Below are 27,460 nucleotides of genomic sequence, written 5' to 3'. Positions count from 1 at the left end.
CCATGCCTCACTGCTTCCCCCCAATATACTTTCAAATGCAGCTCACTCTTGAGACAAAGAGTTCATTTTTGTTTTTCAGGGGAAGAGTGATGGAAAGGCTGTATTCAGAGATGTTTCCATAACAGATAGGTTGTCATCTCCAAGATTTAGCTTTGGAGCATTGGAGTGGAACTCAGATGTGTGTTATTGAGTTCTAATAGAGGGCAAATTGTACTAACACAGAAGGTAAATATGGTGCTTAACAGTACTTGTGAAATAGACCTGGGAGATTTTAGCTGGTTGTTCAACATGGGAGAACTGTATAACGTGAGCTTTGAAGAAAGGACACATTGAAGGTGAGAGTGTGTTGAGAAGTACACTATCCAGATTTACTTTTTTCTCTTTTCTGCTCTTCACAGGCCTCTCCTAGAGGCCAAAGTTCCATTTTGAGCATCACTGGATAACGGCAGTGCAATCAGGAGTCTTCAGGGGGCTGAGAACCACACTTGAGGGGTGACCAAAGACCTGGGGCTCTTTAGTCTGGGGGAGTAAAGACTTGGGGTGAGAGCTTCAGGGCTGCTGGCTATATTTAAAATTTTCCATATACTTTCAAATGGGGCTCATTCAAGGATCAGAGATGAGGTCTGGAGACAAAGACTTCATTTTTGTTTTTCTGTGGAAGGATGGTGGAAACGCTGTATTGCTCCCTTAAAATATTTGAGGAGCAATTGGTGGTAGAGGGATTAGGCCGATTTGGAATCTCTTAGAACAGAACAACCAATGGGAGCAAGTTGTGAGGATGCAAGTTATAGCTTGGTGCAAAGGAAAGGTTTTTTAACAAGTGACCTTCCTGGACATAAATAGGTTTCTAACCCTGGAATTATTCAAGTACAGACTTGGTGACCACTTGATGATAATGAGGGTGAATGTATTAGGGATTCTTGCCTCTATCAGTATTTTTCTCACTTAAAAAAAAAAGTATTATTTATTATTTTTTTGAACTTTTTCCACGTAGCCATTTTAGACAAATTCAGAAATGTCAGAAAAATCACAAATCATATGTTTATGATTTTTATGAGTCAATTTAACAAACTGAGTATACCCATGTAACAAGCACTAAGATCAAGAAAGGGAATATAACCAGCACCCCTGAAGCCCTTGTGACCCCCAGGATAACCATTATCCTAACTTTTAACACCATAGATAAGTTTTGCCTGCTTTTGAACTTCATGTAAGTGAAATTATCCACTGTGTACCCTTTTGTATCTGGCTTCTTTGACTCAATCTTATGTTGTACAGTTCTTCTGCATTGTGTGTAGTTGTAGTTCATTCACTTTTGCTTCTATGTAGGATTCTATTATGTGTTGATATATCAAATGTATTTGTCCATTCTGTTATTAATGAGCATTTGGGGATATTATGAATATAGTGTTCCTACAAAGATTCCTGTATCTGTCTTTTGGTGAACATAAGTACACATTTCTGTTGAGTAAATATATGGAATTGCTAGGTAATAGGAAATGCATGTTCAGCTTTTGTAGATACTTCTGAACAATTTTCTAAAGTGATTATAAAGAGGATATTCAAAGATATGAGATACAGTGTAAAGGAGCTCCACGCCACTAGTCGTTAGAGAAATGCATATTGGAACCACAATGCCATACCACTATGCGCCTATCACAATCGCTGAAATGAAAGAGAAAACACCAACCGTTGGTGAAGTAGAAGAGTCATTATGTTCACACTTTTTTTCTATTTCTACCCTCAATAAGAAATGTATTTACTCTGCAACCAAATACACACAATATATAACTGAATCAAATGTTTCATGTAACAATCCTTATCCTTACTGTGTGGTCTGTACTCTGATCTTTCCCAACCTATTCCTTTACTTTAAAAAAAATGCTTGTGTGACTCAGTTTATTTCACCACCTAATGGGTCACAGATGGAAAAATCCTGTAATCATATATCGTAACTGATGTCTCAGATACTTCCTAACTGGCAGCTAAGATCAGTTCATAAACATTTTAAATGTGAGCCAATACAGGCAAGGCACACTGTGCTGAATGCTGAGAGTAAACAAACGGATGAAAGACGGTTTCTGCCTTTGAGGTTTTGACTTTGTTGTCTATAATTCTAGAAGAGGCTAAAGCAGACATATGCATTGGCTGCTCTTGGAGCACAGTGATGGTGGTGGTGGTGGTAGTTTCGTTGCTAAGTCTTGCCTGACTCTTGTGACCCCCATGGACTGTAACCCACCAGGCTTCTCTGTCGATGGGATTCTCCAGGCAAGAATACTGGAGTAGGTTGCCATTTCCTCCTCCAGGGGATCTTCCCAAGCCAGGGATCGGACCTGGGTCTCCTGTATTGGCAGGTGTATTCTTTACTACCTGAGGGGTTCTACTTGGGGGTTCAAAGAATAAAAATTAACTATAAAGCTACCATTTGTATCAAGCTTGCATTTGTTAGCTTCTGTGTTAATCCTTTTGTGAACTTTATTTCACCTAATTGCTGTACCCCTGTGAGGTCTAAAGTAAATGTTGTTTTTTATTTATTATTTAAAATTTAGGTTGCACTGGGTCTTTGTTGTGGCACGCCAGCTCTCTTGTTGTGGTGTGGGGGCTCCAGAGCACATGGGCTTAGTTGCCACATGGCATGTGGGATCTTAGTTCCCCACCCAGAGATTGAACCCACATCCCCTGCACTGGAGGGTGGATTCTTAACCACTGGACCACCAGGGAAGTCCCTTAAGTAAATGTTAATATAGTCATTTTCAAGACAAGAAAATTGAACTTTAGATTAAAATCTTGGCCACACACAGCTGAGGAAGAAATATTGCCTTAGTTCAGTCACTCAGTCGTGTCCGAGTCTTTGCGACCCCATGAATCACAGCACGCCAGGCCTCCCTGTCCATCACCAACTCCGGGAGTTCATCCAGACTCACATCCATCGAGTCAGTGATGCCATCCAGCCATCTCATCCTCTGTCGTCCCCTTCTCCTCCTGTCCCTAATCCCTCCCAGCATCAGAGTCTTTTCCAATGAGTCAACCCTTCGCATGAGGTGGCCAAAGTACTGGAGTTTCAGTTTTAGCATCATTCCTTCCAAAGAAATCCCAGGGCTGATCTCCTTCAGAATGGACTGGTTGGATCTCCTTGCAGTCCAAGGGACTCTCAAGAGTCTTCTCCAACACCACAGTTCAAAAGCATCAATTCTTCAGTGCTCAGCCTTCTTCACAGTCCAACTCTCACATCCATACGTGACCACAGGAAAAACCATAGCCTTGACTAGACCAACCTTTGTTGGCAAAGTAATGTCTCTGCTTTTGAATATGCTATCTAGGTTGGTCATAACTTTCCTTCCAAGGAGTAAGCGTCTTTTAATTTCATGGCTGCAGTCACCATCTGCAGTGATTTTGGAGCCCCAAAAAATAAAGTCTGACACTGTTTCCACTGTTTCCCCATCTATTTCCCATGAAGTGGTGGGACCGGATGCCACGATCTTCATTTTCTGAATGTTGAGCTTTAAGCCAACTTTTTCACTCTCCACTTTCACTTTCATCAAGAGGCTTTTGAGTTCCTCTTCACTTTCTGCCATAAGGGTGGTGTCATCTGCATATCTGAGGTTATTGATATTTCTCCCGGCAATCTTGATTCCAGCTTGTGTTTCTTCCAGTCCAGCGTTTCTCATGATGTACTCTGCATATAAGTTAAATAAGCAGGGTGACAATATACAGCCTTGATGTACTACTTTTCCTATTTGGAGCCAGTCTGTTGTTCCATGTCCAGTTCTAACTGTTGGCTTCCTGACTTGCATACAAATTTCTCAAGAGGCAGGCCAGGTGGTCTGGTATTCCCATCTCTTTCAGAATTTTCCACAGTTTATTGTGATCCACACAGTCAAAGGCTTTGGCATAGTCAATAAAGCAGAAATAGATGTTTTTCTGGAACTCTCTTGCTTTTTCCATGATCCAGCGGATGTTGGCAATTTGATCTCTGGTTCCTCTGCCTTTTCTAAAACCAGCTTGAACATCAGGAAGTTCACGGTTCACATATTGCTGAAGCCTGGCTTGGAGAATTTTGAGCATTACTTTACTAGCGTGTGAGATGAGTGCAATTGTGCAGTAGTTTGAGCATTCTTTGGCATTGCCTTTCTTTGGGATTGGAATGAAAACTGACCTTTTCCAGTCCTGTGGCCACTGCTGAGTTTTCCAAATTTGCTGGCATATTGAATGCAGCACTTTCACAGCATCATCTTTCAGGATTTGAAGTAGCTCAACTGGAATTCCATCACCTCCACTAGCTTTGTTCGTAGTGATGCTTTCTAAGGCCCACTTGACTTCACATTCCAGGATGTCTGGCTCTAGGTGAGTGATCACACCATCATGATTATCTGGGTCGTGAAGATCTATTTTGTATAGTTCTTCTGTGTATTCTTGCCATCTCTTCTTAATATCTTCTGCTTCTGTTAGGTCCATACCATTTCTGTCCTTTATCAAGCCCATCTTTGCATGAAATGTTCCCTTGGTATCTCTAATTTTCTTGAAGAGATCTCTAGTCTTTCCCATTCTGTTATTTTCCTCTATTTCTTTGCATTGATCGCTGAAGGCTTTCTTATCTCTTCTTGCTATTCTTTGGAACTCTGCATTCAGATGCTTATATCTTTCCTTTTCTCCTTTGCTTTTCACTTCTCTTCTTTTCACAGCTATTTGTAAGGCCTCCCCAGACAGCCATTTTGCTTCCCTGCATTTCTTTTCCACGGGGATGGTCTTGATCCCTGTCTGCTGTACAATGTCAGGAACCTCATTCCATAGTTCATCAGGCACTCTGTCTATCAGATCTAGGCCCTTAAATCTATTTCTCACTTCCACTAATCGCAAGGGATTTGATTTAGGTCATACCTGAATGGTCTAGTGGTTTTCCCTACTTTCTTCAATTTAAGTCTGAATTTGGCAATAAGGAGTTCATGATCTGAGCCACAGTCAGCTCTTGGTCTTGTTTTTGCTGACTGTATGGAGCTTCTCCATCTTTGGCTGCAAAGAATATAATCAATCTGATTTCGGTGTTGACCATCAGCCTGGAACTATCTAATTCCAAAGTCTGTTCTCTTAGTTGCTTCATTTGATTGAATCTTGTAGGTGACTTGGTTTCTGAGTTGCTTCTGAAGCTGCTTACTTACCCTGACTATGATTAAGCTTATGTATAAGTTTAAGACTATGATTCTGTTCCCAAATTTCATTCTTGAAATTTCTGGAAATTCCCCTCACAGAGGGATTCTTCACATAAGCCTCCATATTCTTTATCTTGCTCAGTCTATCCATAAAGAACAGGGTGCTGAGTATTTGAGTTTTTAAATATCCCCTACTCCCAGCTGTATGTCATCTACCCTGTGCAAGTCAGTGGGAGTAATTTTTCCCCCAGGAATGTTGCCTGACTGCTGCCAGACTCTTTGGTTAAATCACTGGGAGAGAGCATGTTTGGTTCTGAAACAGCAAATTTCCAGTGAATACACTGGCTTTACAAAATGCTGGTTTGGGTCTTCCCTGGTGGTCCAGTGGATAAGACTCCATGTCTCCACTGAAGGGGGTGTGCGTTTAATTCCTTGGTCAGGGAAGATCCCCCAGACTGTGGCCAAAAACAACAAAAAAAATGGTTTGGTCCCTAACCAAATTAATATCCATGAATCAGGAAAGGGTTGTCAGAGCCATACACTCATGGGGATGATGAGGAGGTGATGATAAAGGTAGTTTTGCTCACTTCATTGATCTAGAATCCATCAGGCAAACCACTTCTACTGCTCTAAATGTTTGTGCGTGCATGCTCAGTCATTCAGTCGTGTCTGACTCTTTTCAACCCTAAGAACTGTCGCCCACCAGGTTCTTCTGTCCATGAGATTCTCCAGGCAAGAATACTGGAGTAGGTTGCCATTTCCTCCTCCAGGGGATCTTCCCAATCCAGGGATCAAACCCTAACCCAGGGATCAAGCCCACATCTCCTGCTTGGCAGAAGGTTTCTTTACTACATGACCACCTAGGAAACCTGTCTAAATGTTTAGCATTCACCTGTCTGGACTAGCAGGCTTCCCTGGTGGCTCAGGGGTTAAGAATCTGCCTGCCATATAGGTGGTGTGGGTTTGATCCCTGAGTTGGAAAGATCTCCTAAAAGAGGAAATGGCAACCCACTCTGGTATTCTTGCCTGGGAAATCTCATGGACAGAGGAGCCTGTTCATGGGGTCACAAAAGAGGAGGGCACGACTTAGCAACTAAACAACAGTCTGGAATAGCGTCTCCCTAGAGCAGTGGGGTGTGAATCCCTGTTTATAGTAGTTTCCTTTTGCTGCAGTGACAAATTACCGCAAATTTAGTGGCTTAGAACAGCACCAATTTATTATTTTGCAGTTCTGGAGGTCAGAAGTCTGAAAATTGGTCTTCTGGGCTAAAATCAAGGGGTCAGCAGGTCTGTGTTTCTCCTTGAAGCTCTTGGGAAGAATCCATTCCTTGCCTTTTTCCAGCCTAAAGAGGCTGTCCACATGGCTTGGTTCATGGTCCCTTCCCAGCAAAGGCATCACTCCAGCCTTTCTTCATCCCACCTCCTTTCATTATGACTCTCCTATATATCTCTCACAAGGACCCTTGTGATTACATTAGATGCAGTGGGGGTACTCTGGGATAGTCTTATCATCTCAAAATCGTTAATCACATCTGAAAGTGCCCTTTGCCACGAAAGTGGTATTTTCACAGGTTCCAGAGATTAGGAATGCGGACTTCCTTGAGTCATTATTCAGCCTGCCACACTGTTAAATGCTGGAAAGAGCATTACTAATTTTCCTCCCCCTTTACATGGAAATGTTCTTGTTTCTAACATATGGGAAAGCTAAATAAAAGGCAAATCATATATGAACCTTATACAACTTCCCTGAACAAATAACTCAAGAAAAAGAGAACTTGAACTATTTAGGGGCCACCTTTAAGATTTCCCAGGTGGCGCTAGTGGTAAAGAACCCGCCTGCCAGTGCAGGAGATGCAAAAGATACAGGTTCCATCCCTGGGTCAGGAAGATCCCCTGGAGGAGGACATGGCAATCCACTCCAGTATTCTTGTCTGGAGAATCCCATGGACAGAGGAGCCTGGTGAGCTATAGTCCATGGGGTCGCAAAGAGTCGGACACGGCTGAGCAATTTTCTCTTCACTTAAGATTGAAGGTTAGGAAAGGAAATTAGCAAAGTAATTCATCTGTTTTGGTTTGTTTTCTATTACCCTGTAATTTAATTTAATAAAATGCAAGCATTAATTGTTTTTGCCCATTGTGGCTGTGAACATTTAAAGAAGGGAAGTAATATCCAAGAAATTCAGTAGGAATTCAGTCTCAAAATTTTTTAAGTTTTTTATTTTACTTCTCCCCTCCCACATGATTAAAGTGTAGCCTTCAAGTAAGATAACATGCCCATTTATTATAGTTATATTGCATTTAAAAGCTACCCAATGAAAGCTTATTTGCAATTATTCTTATCAGTATTTACTCTCAGCCTAAAGGAAACAGGAACATTTATTTATCTTGAATTTGTGGTGAGTTAACAGAGAGTCCTATTTGCTAATGCAGTTATAACCAGAGATGGCATTCGCCCCATTTTATGGATGTGGCAGCTGAAGCTAGAAAGGTTAAGTAAGCCCTGGAGCATGAAGCTCTGGTTGGTTCTGGTACCTTCGCTTGTAGTGGTGCTGCTGCTTTGCATGTAACACTTTTTATTAGGAAAATACTCCTTTCCATAATTCTATAATTGAAACATTTTTGGATGTTGGATTTCCTAATTAACATACTGTACTTCTAGCAATTAATTTTCTGCATTTGGGGAAGGAAAATCTCTGCCTTTGCAACTCTGATCTGCTTTTATATAGACCATATTTGGATTTGGGCTTGAGAAATTTATCAGTGCTTTCATCCCCACTTTCTTATTTCCTGCATATTAGACTCCCTCCTTCTTCTTGTAGCTTATAGGCTAAGGCTGGATTTAAAATACCAAAAGAAGATCTTCCCTGCTGATCCAGTGGCTAAGGCTCTGCACTCCCAGTGCAGGTGGCCTGGGTTCAATCCCTGGTCGGTGAACTAGATCCCACATGCTGCAACTGAGTTTTCAAGAGCTACAACTAAAAATCCTGTACGCCACAATGAAGATCAAAGGTGCTGCAACTAAAACCCGGCGTGGCCAAATTAAGAAATTAAAAAAAATATGTCAGAAAACTGGGAAGTGATTGTTTCTGCATCTGAAAGGAAAAGTTGGCTGACCCTCATCACAGTGCCCTCTCCACTCTGGGCAGCTCATGGGTGGTTCATCCAAGGCTATATGGAGTATCCGTCCATTCAGTGGTTACACTGGGACCCTGCTCTTATTGAAATGGGCAGTGAAATTGAAGTTTTATTCTATAAATAAAATTCCAAACTGGGCTCAGAACATTCCACAAGTTGTCTCTGGCAAAAATTCAAATGGTGTTTAAAGTTAGAAGAAAGTCCAGAATAAAAGGAGATGTCATGGTGACCCAAGGTAGCTCTATCCAATTCTATTTTAAAACATTCAGAAGCACTGAGCACTTGTTTTCTTCTGTCTCAGGACATCTTCTGAGTTCTGTGATCATCAAGACAAGCATGATCTGAATTTTCCTTTTTTTCTCATGGCTGAGGCATTTTACTAGTCACAGACTATTTTAACAATAAGAACAACTTGTATTTTCATAGCAATTTAATAGTCTAATAAACTTTCTCTTAATTTGTGTCATTATCTCTAGTCCTTTTCTGCTTATTCTATTCTGCAAAAACTTATTTCTTCCTTTGCTTCTCTAGGGTCAGTTAGAGAAAAGGTAACCTGCTCCTGGCCAAGAGTATTTATTTATCCTGGCCAAAGTAGAAGGGGTGTAAAGAAGAAATAACTGCTGACATAGAGAATGCATTGACTGACAAAGAAAATTAAATTGAGTAATCTCTAGCACTTCATTCAAGAATATATTTATTTTCCATTTCATAATATGGAATACTATTATTCATAATGTGGAATAGCCTGTCATGTTGTATTATATTAATAATATTTTATTTAATCATTACCCTATACTGAGTCCTTTAGATGTTCAGTTTTTAACTATTATAAATAATACTTGATAAACAACTAGGTGCTTAAAGCATTTCCTTCCATCAGATTATTTTTGAATGACAGATGCTTAGAAGTAGAATAATCAAATGTTATTAGACTAGAATATGTCAAACACTTCTAGTTCTTGGAAATACATTGCAAACTTCTTGGGGTTTAAGCTCATATTACTCATGTTAATATGAAGATTATTTCATTCAGTTTACATATCTTTTTCAAGATCTGAGTTTCTGTATTCAGAAGGGAAAGTGGAGACACACTGACATAAAGTGGCATACTCTAGGATAATCCCAGGTGAATCAGTAGCAGTGTTCCCAACTCGTATCCCTCTCTAGAGTAAACTGTTTCCCTGTCACTATTAATCTCTGTTACCATCTTGAAGTGTTTCCTGAAATGGTAATAAACAAAATTTTAGTATAATAAAGTAAAAGTGGGTATAAATTACATCAAAATTATGCATACGTATTAGGATGTCTGTTGCAAGGACAGAAAAAATAGATACTGTATTTGGTTATGGGATTATTGTTAATACCTCTTACATGCTGCTTTAAAGCTAAGTCAATATAAGTTTTTATAGCAGGAAGAAATTTACATTTATTCTACCAAGTGACAACATGTAAAGTTTGAAACTGAGTTAGTTTTAGAAAAGGTTCTTCTGTGCATTACTTATAGATTTCCAGATGATTGGTGCCTTGGGGCAGCATCATTGCCAGCAGACCTAGGGAGCTGGTGTCTCTCTACTCATCCTGAGCTAAAATTATTATGAGTGGGCCTTAATATACCAGTTGTTCCCACCCACAAACCTGGCCTTGCCTTTGCTAGGATATCTTTATTTATCCCTTGTGGTTATCTTCAGCATTACCTCCTTTGGGGATTATCTTTGGAACCTAGTTCTGGGTGTTCTCTGTAGCCAGAGCACACTATGCCTTCTTTATTATTGCATGTGGCTAATTGGTTTACATACTCTATGAGTTTATTGGAAGAAAGGACTGTCTTTTGTCTCTAAATCTTCAGTATCTTACAATACTTCTAACACATAGCAGATCCTCAGTTAAGAACTTTCTAGAGAACATTCCCTGCAAGGCTCATGTGAGTATCTTTTTGGTAGGTATCTGCTGCTGCTGCTGCTAAGTCGCTTCAGTCGTGTCCGACTCTGTGCGACCCCAGAGACGGCAGCCCACCAGGCTCCCCCGTCCCTGGGATTCTCCAGGCAAGAATACTGAAGTGGGTTGCCATTTCCTTCTCCAAGGTGTCTACTAACCATTAATGTAGAATGAATACAGCAGGTTATCAAGTCTGGATGCCATTATTCATTCAAATGCTATTTATTCATTGTTTAAGTAATATATGCATCTGATTCCTGTTATGATCTAGACTTCTTAAATGCTGGATACATGATAGTGAATGATATAAAAACCCTGCCTTCAAGGTGCTGGCACTCTAGACAGGTCACGAAGCATGCATATATATTACTGTTGTAACTTGATCTCCTAGTTTCTTAACTCTAATTCACTTCAGGACACTATGAGCACATATGAGTACACACTGTAGCTCATCCTCACTCCAAATTCTCTATCCTTAGGGTCCTGAACTCTGAAAGTGTATTCCCTGACCACAGGGTCAAGTCCTCCATCTCCTCATCCTTTCTGAATATTCAGTTTACCTTATCACTTACTCCAGGTCCTTCGCTCCTTCTGCTCTTCATCTGCTCTTCATTCATCTCCCTACTGAGCCAAGACCTCAGAGTCAGCTATTTGAATCATTTGAATCATTCTCAGCACTGCTTTAGAATCTCATACCTCAGTTAATTTTATTATCCTCTGGGATTCTGTCAGCTTTGTTTTAGTACTTTAGAAAGCCATACTGAGAAGGAAGACTCTAGATTCATTCTTTCTAATTTTGGGCAGGTTAATGTGACATTCTTCTCCTCCTCTCACCAGCCTCCTCCCCTGATGCTTCCTTTTCCCCTAAAAATGCAGTCCTCAAAACCTCTGATTTCAATGTGTGTTAGTTGCTCAGTTGTGTCTGACTCTTTGCTACCCATGGACTGTAGCTCACCAGGCTCCTCTGTCTTGGGAATTCTCCAGGCAAGAATACTGGAGTGGGTAGCCATTTCCAGATCCAGGAGATCTTCCCAACTCAAGGATTGGACCCAGGTCTCTCACATGGTAGGCAGATTCTTTATCATCTGAGCCACCAGGGAAGCTTAATGAAACAAATAAAATCAAGGTGCAAAATTACATGTTCAGTATTATTTCTATTTTGTGAAATTCACATAGGCATATAAACTGAAGAACAGCTAAAAACAAATACACAAAAATCTTTATCAATGTTGCCTTTAAGTGGTAGCATTTTTAAATTTTTTCCTATGCATTGTTGTCCTTTCCAAAATTTCTGGAAAGAACACCTAATTCTTTAAAAATCACTAAAAACAGACATTATCAAGGAAGGAAAAGGTAAAAGGTTATGTGAATAAAAAGGTAGGTGAAAACAGAAAAAAAAAATCTATCTCTTCATGTTTGGTGAGGGCCTCAGGCTCCGCATTCCCCAGTGTCCTGTGAATAGAGGTTGTTAATGAAAACTGCTTTGCCAGGACCAAGGATAAAAAGCCAAGCTAAGTTTTAGAAGAGGGTAGAGAGACCATATGCTATCCCTGAGTGATATGGCTGAACTCAGAACAGATCATTTTCACATCTCTTTTGAAAGAGTGATATCAGTGTCTTGGCTGATTCAGGGAGGAGAATTTATTAGACATCTGCATGTCTAGTAACTTCATAAGGCAAAGTGAGATAATTATTTGAACTACCCTTTATTAATACCTTTTCACAGTATTAAGAGGTTTCTCTGAACCTTGAGGAATAGCAGCATGAAAAATGTAAGTTCCTTTTAGAATAAAGATTCAGTGCAGAAGCAAAATAGCTCATAATACTCAAAGTTGTTGTTGGTGCATAGTGATGCTTGTAGCTCCTGGTAGTGATTGAGGACTTAGCACTTCAGAAAACGGTCTCCCAGAGTTCCCTTGGGCCACAGCCACTCTCAGTGAATAGATTCTGTTGAGTGAAGGGTGTAATTGCAGCCTGTACTGGAGAAAAGTGGATGTTACTGTGTCAATGCCAAGTCAGCTCACACTTAGTCAGCATGCAGAGGGAGATTCACAAGTGATGCTCTCTGTGTTCTGAGGGGCTTTGCCAATTAAGCTTTCCAGCTTGCCGAGGTTATAATGATAGGCCTTGAGATGAGAAAAAAAATGATAATCTCACTGTATTTATTACACAGTGCTCCTGTGCTCTGCATCTGTGACTGCTACCCCATTTGCATTTGAATGTGTGTTTTTGCAATTCTGATGCCAAAGAGGGGATATTGGCAATATTTGGGGCAGAGAAGATATACTCAGTGTCTCTCTTGGCAAGAGGAAAAAAGATCTGAGACATCTCAGAGCTTGTTCCCTAATGGCCTTCCCAGTTTCGACTGTATCTGTTTCCATCACATCTTCTGCCTGTCAGTTTATTCCCTTTGTCTTTTAGGGACAATGCCAACTGTTGTCACAGAAAAGGATTCAGAGGAGTCATGACCATTTGGAGGACTGTGGGTAGAGATAGGGAAGTATAAAATAGTGGATGACTCACTTTTCAGGATAGAGCCTATGTAAAAAGTCACACTTGCCACTTCCTTTTTAGGATTTTAATCACTTGTCACATGGCATCTGATATACCAGGACGCAAACACTCCATTGTGAACCATGTGCGTATTGGGAATGAGTTGGTGTCCCAAAAAACAAATATGTGTCAGGATTTGAGTCTAACTCACTTCTCCTTCCCACAGCAGCACTGCCCACCCTTCCTCACATCTCACTGTCTCAGGGGTCATTTGTCTGGAATCAGGGCAGGTACAAAGGAGACTCCTGGTAAATGTGTGAGTAGAAACAGGATATATTGGACATGTGAAGGTTGGAGTCAGATATAGATTTTAAGTTCAGTGTTACCATCAACTAGCTGGATGATCTTGGGCAAATTACATCCTCCTTCCAGGCCTCTTGTTTCCTTACCTGTAAAATAGGGGTAGCAGGACCTACTGGATTATGGGAGAATTGAATGAGATAATTCCTGGAAAGAATCAGTCAATCAATAAATGGCGGTGGCTTCATTGGTGGTGGGTGGTGGTGGTTGCTCACAATAAAAATAATGATCATTTAATTCAAGATTAGTGTTGAAGAAAATTCCAGTGTAAGAAAACATGTTGAACTATAAAGTTACACACAGGCAGTCTGGAGACTATTACCTATGGATGTCTTTGTTTCCAAGTTGGCACCACTTGTGAAGCCCTACCATTTAAAAATCCTCAGGGCTAGGGTCTTCCCTGGCTGTCCAGTGATTAAGACTCCACACTGCAATTTAGGGGCCTCTGATGAGATCCCTGGTCAGGGAACTAAGATTCCACATGCCAAGAAAGCAAGCCACAGTTCTCCTTGTCCTTCTGGACATTTTATATCTGCAAGGGTTGAATGTGGATATAAGTTTAAAATATGAAAAAGAGATGTTTAAACATTAGAAACATTTATTTGAATCAGAATCTCTAAGTTCATGACAGATGAACTTTAAAAAATGTGGAATTAGAACAGGATATGTGTTTGGACCCCAATAAACAGTGAACTCTGGGAGTTGGTGATGGACAGGGAGGCCTGGCAGGCTGCGGTTCACGGGGTTGCAAAGAGTCGGACACGACTGAGCGACTGAACTGAGCTTAAACAGCAAACTTGCACAGTCTTCCTGTCATACGATATACCCTCCACTGTTTGAGATGATCACACTGAGCCCAATTCCTTACATAGTTCATCTTTTATCAAGGGCCTTAGTAGAAGAGCAGTGTAAATAAATCAGAATATGTTTATTAATATTTTAAAGAAGAATTAACATTCTAGGATAAAAATAGTAAAGAAAAAAAAAAGGAAGATATTCACTCATATTTTCTACCATCTTAAACCTTCAGCCTCTTCACTCTTCCAGATTCTCTGGTAGTCTGTAACTGTAGGCATTTTGACTACAATGTAAAAGTTAGTCCTAGTCCTTTCTTGCTGACCTATTTTATATGATCTTTGGGGAGTCTAAGTAGTTAGATGAAGCTATGGTGTTGGAGGAGGGGAGCACAAATGAAACAGTTTTTCCTTAGACAACCCTAATACTCCCTCCTGAAGGTTACAGTTTGAGAGGGGAAGGCTTGAGGAGGGGAAAGTTAAAAGGAACTTGGAAGGGGCCTAAGGAGCAGTTGATGTTGACTCAGGTTGAGGGGAGCAGAATTAAAGCCCTGCACACCCTCTTCAGTTTCCTACCTTGCGGTCTTTGTCATGTTTCCTTACATATTCATACCCATCCTTCAAGGCCCAAATTCAGTCTTCTTGGCTTTCTGTACATTTCCTAGACCCCCTCTCCCCATCAGAACAAAATTAATTACTATTTCATTTATGTTCTGAAATCTCTGTTATAAATCTCATTGTTGTAATAAGTATCTCTTTGAATCCTGTCTGCCACCCCTAGTAGACAGCTCTGAGCACCTTGATTTCAGGGCATTTCATTTTCATCGTGATATTTTTGGTGCTTGTTATACAAGTAACTTCTCAGTAAATGTTTATGAAAAGGAATGAAAAACTCTAAAAATAGCAACCAAGGCCCAGTTTTTTGCTCTAAATACTGGTATGGCTGATTGCTTTTCCTCCTCCTGAATTTTCCATTATGATAAGAAAGCCGTGTAAGAAGAAGTTTGAAAGACAGGAAATGCCTTTGGGAGAAGGTCTTTGTCCTCAGCTTAGAGATTTTAAGGAAGGGTGGTGATGCGTGACAAAGTAAGGGGACCAGACCATGTGGCTGAGTGTATGTGATAGCCTTGGGGAAGAAGCCTGAAAAAATAACCACCTCTGTGGCAGTTTGGACACTCTTATGGGAAGAAATGGGCTACCCTGGTGGCTCAGATGGTAAACAATCTGCCTGCAGTGTGGGAGACCCCGGTTTGATACCTGGGTCAGGAAGATCCCCTGGAGAATGAAACGACAAACCACTTCTGTATTCTTGCCTAGAGAATTCCATAGACAGAGGAGCCTGGCAGTCTACAGTCCATGGGGTCACAAAGAGCAACTAACACTTTCACTTTTCATGGGAAGAAATAGCCCTAGGTTAATTGTCTTAATAGAAGAAGAAAGCAGTGAGGTCTAGACAGACAACAGATATAGTTGGGGTGGTTTTGGTTTGGGATATTAATATTTCACACTGTTCAGAGACTTGTTGGAAACTTACTTTTAATGGTGAAGTTACATGATTACCACCTTGCCATTGCTCGTGAATAATATGGTCCATTAACACAGTTTACTGCTTTCCTCAGTCCATAAATTAAACAGACCAAAATACAAGGCATTAACACCAAATATATATGCAATTTGCAAAGGACGGTCTGTGGCTGCCTTATAGAGAATATTTCTCTGAAGACTCTGCCATGGTGTTACCCTTTGCTGAGGAAGAATCCAAGTTTGTACCCCTCCCCACAGTGTTACAAGAGACCAGACTAGTGGACCAGTGGCTCACATCTTGGAATAGCCATTTTTAAGGAACACAAAATTGAGTGTTGTGGATATTCCTGATATAATTGAGACTAGCACACTTAGAAAACTACTGGAAGAAGTCACCAGAGCACAGTCTGACAGCATCAGAGTATCAGCATGTAGCAGATGTCTGTGACAACCTAGAAGGGTGGGACGGGGTGGGAAGGAGGTTCAGGAGGGAGGGGACATGTGTACACCCATGGCTGATTCATGTGGAAATAAGGCAGAAACCAACACAATATAATAAAGCAATTCAGTTCAGTTCAGTTCAGTCGCTCAGTCGTGTCCGACTCTTGCAACCCCATGAACCGCAGTACGCCAGGCCTCCCTGTCCATCACCAACTCCCAGAGTGTACCGAAACTCATGTCTATTAAGCGGGTGATGCCATCCAACCATCTCATCTTCTGTTGTCCCCTTCTCCTCCTGCCTTCAATCTTTCCCAGCATCAGGGTCCTTTCAAATGAGTCAGTTCTTCACATCAGGTGGCCAAAGTATTGGAGTTTCAGCTTCAACATCAGTCCTTCCAATGAACACCTAGGACTGATCTTCTTTAGGATGGACTGGTTGGATCTCCTTGCAGCCCAAGGGACTCTCAAGAGCCTTATCCAACACCATAGTTCAAAAGCATCAATTCTTTGGCACTCAGCTTTCTTTAGAGTCCAACTCTCACATCCATATGACTACTTGAAAAACCATAGCATTGACTAGATGGACCTTTGTTGGCAAAGTAATGTCTCTGCTTTTTAATATGCTGTCTAGGTTGATCATAACTTTCCTTCCAAGGACTGAGCATCTTTTAATTTCATGGCTGCAGTCACCATCTAGAAGTGATTTTGGAGCCCCCAAAAATAAAGTCAGCCATTGTTTCCACTATCCTCTAATTAAAAATAATTTAATTATAAAAAAAGAGGGAGGGAACAAGTGTATACCTATGGCTGATTCATGTTGATGTATGGCAGAAACCAATACAACATTGTAAAGCAATTACCCTCCACAACATTGTAAAGCAATATTTATAAAAAATAAATGAATCTTTTTAAAAAATAACAAATAAATAAATAGATCTTTTTAAAAAAGAATGTTGTAGGTGGCTCTGAGTAGACCAGTTATGTCCTGATCATCTTCAACCTAATCACTCTGGAAAACTGTAGGAAAGGCTGTTCCTGTGGGATATTGAATGTTGATGTATTGCTTGAGTCCAGTATTTTCATAGCTACTTACCAGCAAGTCAAGAAAATGTGAATAATACATCATGCAGAAATTAAGTGGGTGAGTAGCTGGTAGGTGGGTTATACTTGGAAAATGTTTGGTTCTTCATATTGAGCAGGATGGTATCTTGGCAAAAATTAGTAAGTGTGATTTTAGTGAAATTTTAGTGAAATACCAATTTCAGTTCAGTTCAGTTGTTCAGTCATGTCTGACTCTTTGTGACCCCATGAATCGCAGCATGCCAGGCCTCCCTGTCCATCACCAACTCTTAGAGTTCACCCAAACTCATGTCCATTGAGCAGGTGATGCCATCCAACCATTTCATCCTCTGTCATCCCCTTCTCCTTCTGTCTTCAATCTTTCCCAGCATCAGGGTCTTTTCTAATGAGTCCACTCTTTGCATCAGGTAGCCAAAGTATTCGAGTTTCAGCTTCAGCATCAGTCCTTCCAATGAATATTCAGGACTTATTTCCTTTAGGATGGACTGGTTGGATCTCCTTGCAGTCCAAGGGACTCTCAAGAGTCTTCTCCAACACCACAGTTTGAAAGCATCAATTCTTCAGCACTCAGCCTTCTTTATGGTCCATCTATACTATACTATCCTCTCATATCCATACATGACCACTGGAAAAAGCATAGCCTTGACTAGATGGACCTTTTTAGCAAAGTAATGTCTCTACTTTTTAATATGCTGTCTGGGTTGGTCATAACTTTCCTTCTAAGGAGTAAGCGTCTTTTAATTTCGTGGCTGCAGTCACCATCTGCAGTGATTTTGGAGCCAAAAAAATAAAGTCTGCCACTGTTTCCACTGTTTCCCCATCTATTTGCCATGAAGTGATGGGACCAGATGCCATGATCTTAGTTTTCTGAAATTGGTATCACTGATTAACAAATTGGCAAGGTAGTGGGCAAAAAGATAAGGCTAACTGAGGGAAAGTTTGGTTCATTTATACATGAAAAGCATATAAGGTAGAACATGCAGGTAACATGTAAGATAAAAATATCTTTGGACAAAGATTATATATGTACATCTATGCAGGAGAGCTATATGTGCCCTCATGAAATACATGCTTGCTGACCATGAGTCATTCATGGACTGATGTTTTAAAAAAAAGAAACTAGAAGTACTTGAATGTGAGAAACTAGGACAAGGGCATACAATTTTTTTCTGGACTTAAGTAATATAGAGAAAAATTTACCAACATATGTTACTGCTTTGTGGGTGGGTGGCGGGGCCTGGCTTGGAGTTTGTCTCTACTATACCCCACTTCTCTTTGCACTTTGGTTTATCAGCTATTTTCACAAATTGCAATCCCCTCGACACATACCTTGTGTTTCTTAACCATGTGCCCCTTCTCTGGGGGAGCATCAAATTCCTTCCCAAGCTTTTGGAGCAGCTGAGTGAGCCCCACTCTGTGGCAATGAGAGGGAACTTGAGCTGTTAATAGAGTTGAAGTGATTTTTTTTTTAAATCTCCAGAGGCTACAGAAAGCCCATTAACTCAGTACTCATCCAGAGTGACCTCTCTACCCTTCTGGTTATTGCTTCATATTAGACAGGCAGTCAGCTCAGGGGTGAGTGTGGGATGGGGGAGAAAGTGAAGTAGCTTGTGGCATCTATATGCATCACCTTGTTGTCGCTTGCTCCTGATCTATAATAAGGAGAATTGAATGAGATCATATCTGGAAAGTTTCCCCATCCTTAGAAAGTGTTAAAATGAGTTTTAATGCTACTAGTGTCTATTAGAATAGAATTGTGTAATTACTGAAGGAACCTTAGAAGTTTGTGTGTTTCTTTTACAAGTATTTAAGGAAGCTGAAGCCCAGAGGTAAAAGTGACCTGTAAGCCCCTTAGTAGCTTTTTGTTGTTCTGTCGTTAAGTCGTGTCCCATCTCTTTGCAACACAACTTAGCGATGGAAGACAACAACAAAAAGCTACACAGGTAACTCAAGACAGTGTCTTAAAGCAGAAGTGAAAGTTTTGTCTGCATGGAGAAGGCAATGGCACCCCACTCCAGTACTCTTGCCTGGAAAATCCCATGGACGGAGGAGCCTGGTAGGCTGCAGACCATGGGGGGTCGTGAAGAGTTGGACACGACTGAGCGACTTCACTTTCACTTTTCCCTTTTATGCATTGGAGAAGGAAATGGCAACCCACTCCAGTGTTCTTGCCTGGAGAATCCCAGGGACGGAGCCTGGTGGGCCGCCGTCTATGGGGTCGCACAGAGTCGAACACGACTGAAGCGACTTAGCAGCAGCAGCAGGGTGACAGCCTCAGAGATAAGGAGTCAGGCCAGTATCATAAATGAGCACATGAGCTGGGATTACAAGAACAGGGAGTGACAGGGACTGTGGCAAACCGAAGAACATGTCTCCTCTGTTTAAAGGCGGCAGGTTATCCCTCTATGTGGGAAGGCAGGCCCAGTATTGCCAGACCCATTCATTTTGCAAGAGATGTTAGGAATGGGTCAACCTTGTGTTGACCAGATGAAGCATGTTGGATGGGCTGAATTTGGCCTGAGGAATGATCTTGCTCCTGATGGCAGAAGTGGTTAGCCAGGTCTGTGGGCTGAACATAAAGGAATCCATTCATGCATGAGTAGCAGCGACTAAGTATTTTTTTTCTCCACAAATTTTTCAAGACATTATTCTGGCTGATAGTTTCAGAATCCTTCCCTTACTTTTTCTCAACAGAAGGAAACCACAAGTAGTAGTTCATCTCTTTCATTTTTCACTCTCAGGGAAAATTTTTAATGAGAAGTGGAGAAGGGAAAGGGGCAGAGGGCCTGGAAGAACCACAAGCTGGTGACCTGCTTTTGAATAATAAAGAATTGCCAGGTGGTGTGTGTAATCTGGTGTGCTCTGCCTGGTACTTTTATGTCCATCTGGAACTTAGCAAAGTGGAGATTTATGCCAAGATCCAGCCCTGAGGCAGAGAAGGAAGAACACCAACAGTTTCTAAATAAATGACTGGCTCTCTTCCACCTCCCTGTGAATGTCTCCTGATTTTTAAAAAGAGAAGCTTTCTAAATCTCCAGCTATAGAATTATTTTTAGGACATCTAACTGGGAGTACCCGAGGGTTTAAGGAGTAAGCTAAATGTTGAAAGCATCTCTTTGTAGGATTATTTCAACTGCCTCTCTGTTTCTTGCCTTTCCCAACCAGTCTGTTGTCAAAACAGTAGCCAGCCCTTTTAAAACATCCATCACTCAGTTCATCTCTTTTTTTGATGCACTAGACTCCAGGGGCTGAATTCCTCTCAGGGTCCAGAAGGGCATTATGTAATTATCTGTCCCCTGCCCAGCCTTCCTATTACTTCCCTGACCTCACCTCCTGCTACTCACTCAGCCCAGCCACACCAGCCTCCTTGTTGTTCCAGAAATGCTGTCATGCTTCCTCTGAAGAGCCTTTGCACTTGATGTTCTCTGCTTGGAAGACTCTTTGCCCAAATACCCACATCATTGCTTCTCAGAGACACTTAGCCTGCTGAAAATTGCAACCCCCTTCTCTTCCCCATCCCTCCAGCATTCCCTACTTCTACTCCCTACCTTTTTTATGGTACCTGTCCTCTATTTTTTATAGTACCTATCCCCAATTGTTACTATACATTTTGCTTTTTTGTTTCCTTTTTTATATAAGTTCCATGAGTGCAGGTGTTTTGGTCTGTTTTGTTCACTGCTACATTCGTAGAGCTTAAAACCAGTGCCTAAAATCATAGTAAGTGCTTGACAAGCATTTGTTGAATACATTTTGAGGTTTTTTTTCCTTCTCTTCTAGGGATAGTGGTCTTCACTGTGCTGGACAGATATAGATCTTGCTACTGCATTGTAGTGTTTTTAACATTTCCATTAGTAGACTTTTGTTTGTTTCTCAAGTTTTCTGAATCAATTCTACTTCCTAAGCGTATCGATTTTTTTGCTTCTCTGCATTTCTACCATCTTTCCCTTTAGTTAAAACTATCACAGCTCCTTGTTTTCTCCATCTACTTTTGTTCCTTCTATACAATGCCACTCAGCAGTCAGAATGATCTAAAGTCTAAATCTGATCAATTACCACTCATTTCCTCATTTAAACTCCTTCAGTGGTTTTCCATTGCCCTGCACATAAATCTCACGTGCTTACACCATCCCTCAAGGCCCTGCATGGTCTGGTTGCAGCCCTGGCTTTCTCTGTCCCTCCAACAGGTCAAGTTCCTCCCTGACTCAGGGTCCTTGCTTTTCCCTCATGATGGAATACTCTTCTGTTTCCATTTTTCATCTGGCTGACATTCTCTTCATCTCAGTTTAAATGTTCTTTTCTCTGAATCTCTCTAGTAGTTAAGTTACTCTGCATATCCCTTCAGAGCACTTGCCACAATAGTAATTCAGTGCCTGTGGAATTGCTTGTCCAGTGGCTGTCTCTGCACATATAGGGTGGGGCATGTCTTTGTATTTCCAGCACTTAACCCTGACCCTGATACATAGTACAATAACAGCTTAATGATTGCTTGTGGAGAAATAAATAAAAACAGATGTCTTGACACCAAGGAATCGAACACTGTGTGGGATGTTACTTCATTAATGAATGATGTGCTTCTCTTCACAGAGATTATTTTGCAGAAGATGATGGGGAGATGGTACCCAGAACAAGTCATGCAGCAGGTAAGGAGGTCATGGATCTTTCTTTGCTGTACTCTTGGTCTCCTGCTGATCATAAATCTCTTAAATTTTAGATCCCATCATCATGGCTATATCTTCAGACTTTTTTTGAATTTCAAAATTTGCACATACCACGGTAGTATGTAATACCTCACCTTCGCAGCACAGTGCAGAACTCATAACTGAAATATTTTGAACTCTTCATACTGTTAGCAATTCTATAATTGCAAGTTAAAGTCACTTGTAAAATGATTAAAATAGATTCTTCCACTAGAATGAAATCTCGAATATACCATTAAAATGAGTATAATAATGGTGTCAACCTCATAAGTGAGATTAGAAAAGCTCTTCGAGGACTTCTCTGGTGGTGCAATGGCTAAGAATCCTCCCTGCAAAATATTGTATGACATCCCTTATATGCAGAATCTGAAAAGAAAATGAATTTACTTTCAAAACTGAAAGAGATTCACAGACTTAGAGAAGAAACTTACAGTTGCTGGAGGGGAAAGAATGGGAGGAAGGGACAGTTAGGGAATTCGGGATGGACAGGTGCACACTGCTGTATTTAAAATGGATAACCAACAAGGACCTACTGTATAGTATGGGGAACTCTGCTCAATATTATGTGGCAACTTGGATTGGAGGGGAGTTTGAGGGAGCATGGATATACGTGTATATGTATGGCTGAATCCTTTTGCTGTTCACCTTAAAGTATCACAACACTTAATTGGCAATACCCCAATACAGAATAAAAAGTTTAAATTAAAAAAAAAAATTTTAAATCCTCTTTGCAATGTAAGGGATGTGGGTTTGACCCCGGTTGGGGAACTAAGATCCCATGTACCTCAGAGCAGCTAAGCCCAGGAGAGTCCGAGTCTGTGCCCCCCGGTGAAAGATCCCAGATGACACAAAGAAGAATCTGCATGCCGCAACTAAGACCTGCTGCTGCTGCTGCTGCTAAGTCGATTCAGTTGTGTCCGACTCTGTGTGACCCCATAGACGGCAGCCCACCAGGCTCCCCCGTCCCTAGGATTCTCCAGGCAAGAACACTGGAGTGGGTTGCCATTTCCTTCTCCAATGCATGAAAGTGAAAAGTGAAAGTGAAGTCGCTCAGTCGTGTCCGACTCCTAGCGACCCCATGGACTGCAGCCCACCAGGCTCCCCTGTCCATGGGATTTTCCAGGCAAGAGTACTGGAGTGGGGTGCCATTGCCTTTGAACTAAGACCTGACTTGCAGCCAAATAAATAAATAAACATTAAAAAAAGAAAAGCTCTTAGTACAGAGCTTGTCAAGCAATAAACACCTGTAAATATTGTTATTAATGTGTAATAATAATATATTATTCCTGCATTAAAATTAGCTAGAGGTCTACCTAAATTACAAAACCAAAGTGAAAATAATTCTCTTTTGGGGGCTATTCACACAAAAACTTTCAGTCACTTGGCGTTTTACCTACTTTGCTAAGTGATTTGCCTTTTCATACCAGCCTTGAAGCACAGATGGTTCATATGCACAGTGCAGAAAAAAACTTCTTAATTTGAATGTGTTAAGGACTTGGAGTCATTTAAAATTAGCATTTGTAATTGTGTATGTAAAATCCATAAATTCTAAAGGTCTACCGTACTCATTTTGAGCATGAAGATCCTCTGTTTTGAGGTAAAAATTGAAAGACTAGGGCAAGAGTGGAAGGGTAAAGAAGAAATTGCCTATTATAAGCAAGTTGACTACTTTTATTGTTTCATTTAATCCATATGAAAGTTCTAAGAGGTAAACATTATTATTCCTATTTTTACAGAGGCAATGGCACTCAGCAAAATTAAAAGATTTGCCTAAATTTCTATAATTAGCAGGTGGTCAGGATTCATATCCAGTCTTTTTTTAAAAAAAACATTTTTGTTGTGTCCAGATCTAGTCTTTGAAGTCTCTTCTCTTTCTATCATATTCTATGAGTCAACTGTAATACATTGCTCTGCTTTATCAAATTTTCTTTCATTTAATCACCTTATTTAATTTCATGTAAATGTGTAAGAAGTAATTTTTTCTAATTTATTTTAATTAAACATTTGGATTTACTTAGAAATATCAAGTTTTCAACAAAACAGGTACACCATTATCATTATTACTATTATTATTAATTTGCAATCAGTGTGATAGACAATTAACATTACAACAATTACTTTGTACAAACTGAATCAAACACGATTTAAGGTGGGAAAAAACCCAACTCTTATCTGTAACTAATCTGTGCTATGTACCAATAAAACCTGCTTTAAATTTCTGTGCTAGTTTAAACCCTGCTACTCTACCAGGCAAGGTTATAGGCTATTGAAAGATACCATTAAGAACAGGGCCACCTAAAGACACACGTGATAATATATTATTTTTACAGAAATGAAAAGATACTGTACAATGTCCAGTTTAAAACCAAACCATATAGCCTTATATTTCATTTTTTAAAAAATCAGTGATGTAATGAGTAGTTATGAGTAGTTGAATACTTCTAAACCAGAAAATAAAACTGCACTGGAACCACCCTATTTATCATCTTTATTTCTTCTTCATTTTCCCCTTCATTGTCATCTTCCTTTAAAAAAATACTTTTTGTATTCTTTTTACTTCTTTTTTATAAACAGGGAATTCCCTTTTCTTAAATTAAAAAAAAAATTCTGAGAAGTTGATTGAAGTATCTGGGGACATTTTCTTGCATTTCTTCTAGCAAGTTTGCAGAAAGAGAAAGTGGGAAGAAGGGAGGGAAGCGTGTACTCTCCCATCCCAGAGGTTGCCTTTTCTTTCTATTGATGGTTTCTTTTGCTGAACAGAAGCCTTTTAGTTTAATGTAGTCCTACTTGGTTTTTTTGTTTTGTTTTTGGTGCCCATGCATACATGGTCCATTAATTTTCAACAAGAGAGACAAGCATGTACAAGGGAGGAAGGAAGGAAGAAGAAAAGGAAAAGGGGGAAAAAGAAAGGAAAGAAAAAGAGCATATGGTGGCATTATTGCCTCTTGGCCCCTTCAGATGGGGCCGCGTGTCTGTGTGTAGCTAACTCTCTCTCAGTGGGCCTGGAGTCACCCAGAGCCCATTTCACTGTCGCTCAAACTGACAGTCTCTGTAGAGCTCAGTGTGTTGTGACGTCTGCCATTCTTTCTGATTAAATAAGTTCAGTAATAAAGGCTCACTGCTTCTTACTGTCAGTCAAGAAAAGATGTGTTTTTCTGTCTTCAATCTGAGTCTACAACCCCAAGCCTGCCTTAGTCGGAGGTCATCTGTGTACTGTGCTTGAAGGAAGCCCCGATTTCTTATTCTCCACAGTGTTACTTCTTCAAGGCAGGCATAGGGTTGGTAGCAGCTTAGCCTTCATGAACTTCTCCCAGGCGAGTGCTTACACTAGTTAATGGAAAGATTGTGTCTCTGTCCCTTTGCCTGTTTTTCCCTTTCAGGCCTGTTACAGTCCCCTTTGCTGCTAAAATAACATGATGTTAACATGCTGTTAGAAAGGTTGAACGGAAGGGACGTGATATTGGTTCTGCCTCTTTTTAGCAATGTGCATGCATTCTTGAGTGCTAAGTTGCTTCAGTCATGTCCAACTCTGTGCAACTCTATGGACTGTAGCCTGCCAGGACCCAATGTCCATGGGATTCTCCAGCCAAGAATACTGGAGTGGGTTGCCATGCCCTCCTCCAGGGGATCTTTCCTACCCAGGGATCGAACCTGCATGTCTTATGTCTCCTGCATTGGCAGGAAGGTTCTTTACCACTTAGTGCCACCCTGGTCGTATTGGGAAAATTTTCTGAACCTTTATTTACTTATTAGTAAAATGGATGTAATAGTCACATCAGTCTATTTCAGTCTGTTTCACTGGTTGCAATAACTTTTTATTTATTATTTATTTTTGGCTGTGAGGTGTGTGGGATCTTAGTTCCCAGACCAGGGATCAAACTTGGGCCCCCTGCAGAGAAAGCAGAGTCCTAACCACTGGACCACCAGGGAATTCTCAGCAGTAATTTATAAATGAAATAATTCATATGAAACTATTTTGTAACACCTGTTATAGTGTTGGTTGTTACATTTGTTATTACTCCTATACTATAACCTGAAAGATTCTCTATAAAGAGATTTGTAGAGATACTTCTTAGCTAGTAGCTTGATTTTTTTTTTTCAAATAAAGCTATTTCAGTTGTGTTTGGTTTCATGTGATGCACCACTCTGTTAGTGGCTTCAAACAGGGGTCAGCAAACTGCCACCCATGGGTCCAATTGCCGGTATTTGTAAATAAAGTTTTATCACAACACGGTCATGCTCATTCTCTATCATATTCTCTGCATCTGCTTTGAGCTACCAGGGCAGAGTTGAGTAGTTGTGACAGAGATCATGCCCGTGAGCCTACAGTATTTACTGTCTGGCCCTGTAAGAAAAAGTTTGCCCACTCATGGCTTGAAACAACAATGATATATTATTTCTCACAATCCTGGATGTTGGGAAACTGGGCATTTCTTCTGTTGGTCTCACTTGAATTACTCAAACAGCTGCCATCCTCTGACAGCTTGACTGGGACTGAAGGTCTGAGACAGCTTTTCTCAGGTGCCTGGCAGTGGTGATTGGCATCCTATTCTCCCGGGACTTGGCCTTTATCCCCCAGGGAGGTAATCTGGGACTCTTGCCAGCATTGTGGTCATGGGGTTCTAAGAAGGCAAGAACAGAAATGCAGAGCCTCTCAAGGCCCAATCTGTGGAATTCATCCCAAAGTGGCATTTTCATCACCCGTCTCTAGGTCAAAGCAAGTTACTCAGCCAACTCAGATTCATGTGCTAGGGAAGTAGACTCCACTTTCTGATGGCAGGAGCAGGAACATCACCTTATAAAGGTGCATGGACATAAACCAGTGGGCTGTGCTCAGGACCACTGTTAATAAGATCTACTGTAGGCTACTTCACGTGAACTGCTTCTGTGTGGCCTAGAATTGGTTCATATTTTGCAGTTCTGCTGGAACATGAAGGTTGGAATGATCATAATGCCACTATTAGATACAATTTTCTGTTGTTCTGTTTCACTGGCAGCTTTTCTTAGTGACACCAAAGATCGAGGCCCTCCTCTGCAGTCACAGACCTGGAGAAGTGGTGACAAGATCCCCTTGGGGCATTCCTTGAGAGCATTTGAAAGACCTCTTCAGGTGCAAACCCAGGCCCTTCGAGACTTTGAGAAGGTAAGTCACATGGGTAGGAATCATTATTCCAGTTAGAAGGCATATGGGGATAGTGATGTCTTATGATAATATGACCAATAGTTTAGCTTGGATTATGAGTACTCTTTCCTCTTCATGGATCACAGCTTTGTCATTGGCAAAAGGGCTTGCATAACTCAAAGACGCTATGAGCCGTGCTATACAGGGCCACCTAAGACAGAAGGTCATAGCGAAGAAGTCTGACAAAATGTGATGCCCTGGAGGAGGGAATGGCAAGCCACTCCGGTATTCTTGCTTGGGGAACCCCACGGACAGTATGAAAAGGCAGAAAGATATAACACTGGAAGTTGAGTCCCCCAGATCAGAGGGTGTCCAATATACTACTGGGGAAGAGTGGAGGGCAATTACTAACAGCTCCAGAAAGAAGGAAGTGGCTGGGCCAAAACAGAAAAGACGCCCAGTTGTGGATGTGTCTGGTGGTGAAAGTAGAGTCCGATGCTATAAAGAACATCTGAACCTGGATTACATAGGAACCTGGAATGTTAGGTCCATGAATCAAGGTAAATTGGACGTGTTTAAGCGAGATGGCAAGAGGGAACATTGACATCTTAGCAATCAGTGAACTAAAATGGACGGGAATGGGTGAATTTAATTCAGGTGACCATTTTATCTGTTACTGTGGGCAAGAATCTCTTAGAAGAAATGGAATAGCCCTCACAATCGACAAAGGAG

General features: G+C 40.9%; 1 protein-coding gene across 13 annotated transcripts in view; it reads left to right on the top strand.

Moving 5' to 3' along the window:
* PDE4DIP (phosphodiesterase 4D interacting protein) overlaps positions 1 to 27,460 on the top strand; it is a 238,169-nt gene that overhangs the window by 35,153 nt on the left and 175,556 nt on the right. For all 13 annotated transcript variants that reach the window (XM_061409396.1, XM_061409386.1, XM_061409248.1 and 10 more), the window contains exons 2-3: positions 21,494 to 21,549; positions 26,604 to 26,749. In XM_061409396.1, coding sequence (XP_061265380.1) covers positions 21,494 to 21,549; positions 26,604 to 26,749 — 202 coding nt within the window. The remainder of the gene's footprint in view (positions 1 to 21,493; positions 21,550 to 26,603; positions 26,750 to 27,460) is intronic.

This window comes from Bos javanicus, chromosome 3 (assembly GCF_032452875.1).
Source record: "Bos javanicus breed banteng chromosome 3, ARS-OSU_banteng_1.0, whole genome shotgun sequence".
Classification (NCBI taxonomy): Eukaryota; Metazoa; Chordata; class Mammalia; order Artiodactyla; family Bovidae; genus Bos; species Bos javanicus.
The sequence above is the reverse complement of the archived record's forward strand: the minus strand, read 5'-3'. Positions and strand labels throughout refer to the sequence as shown.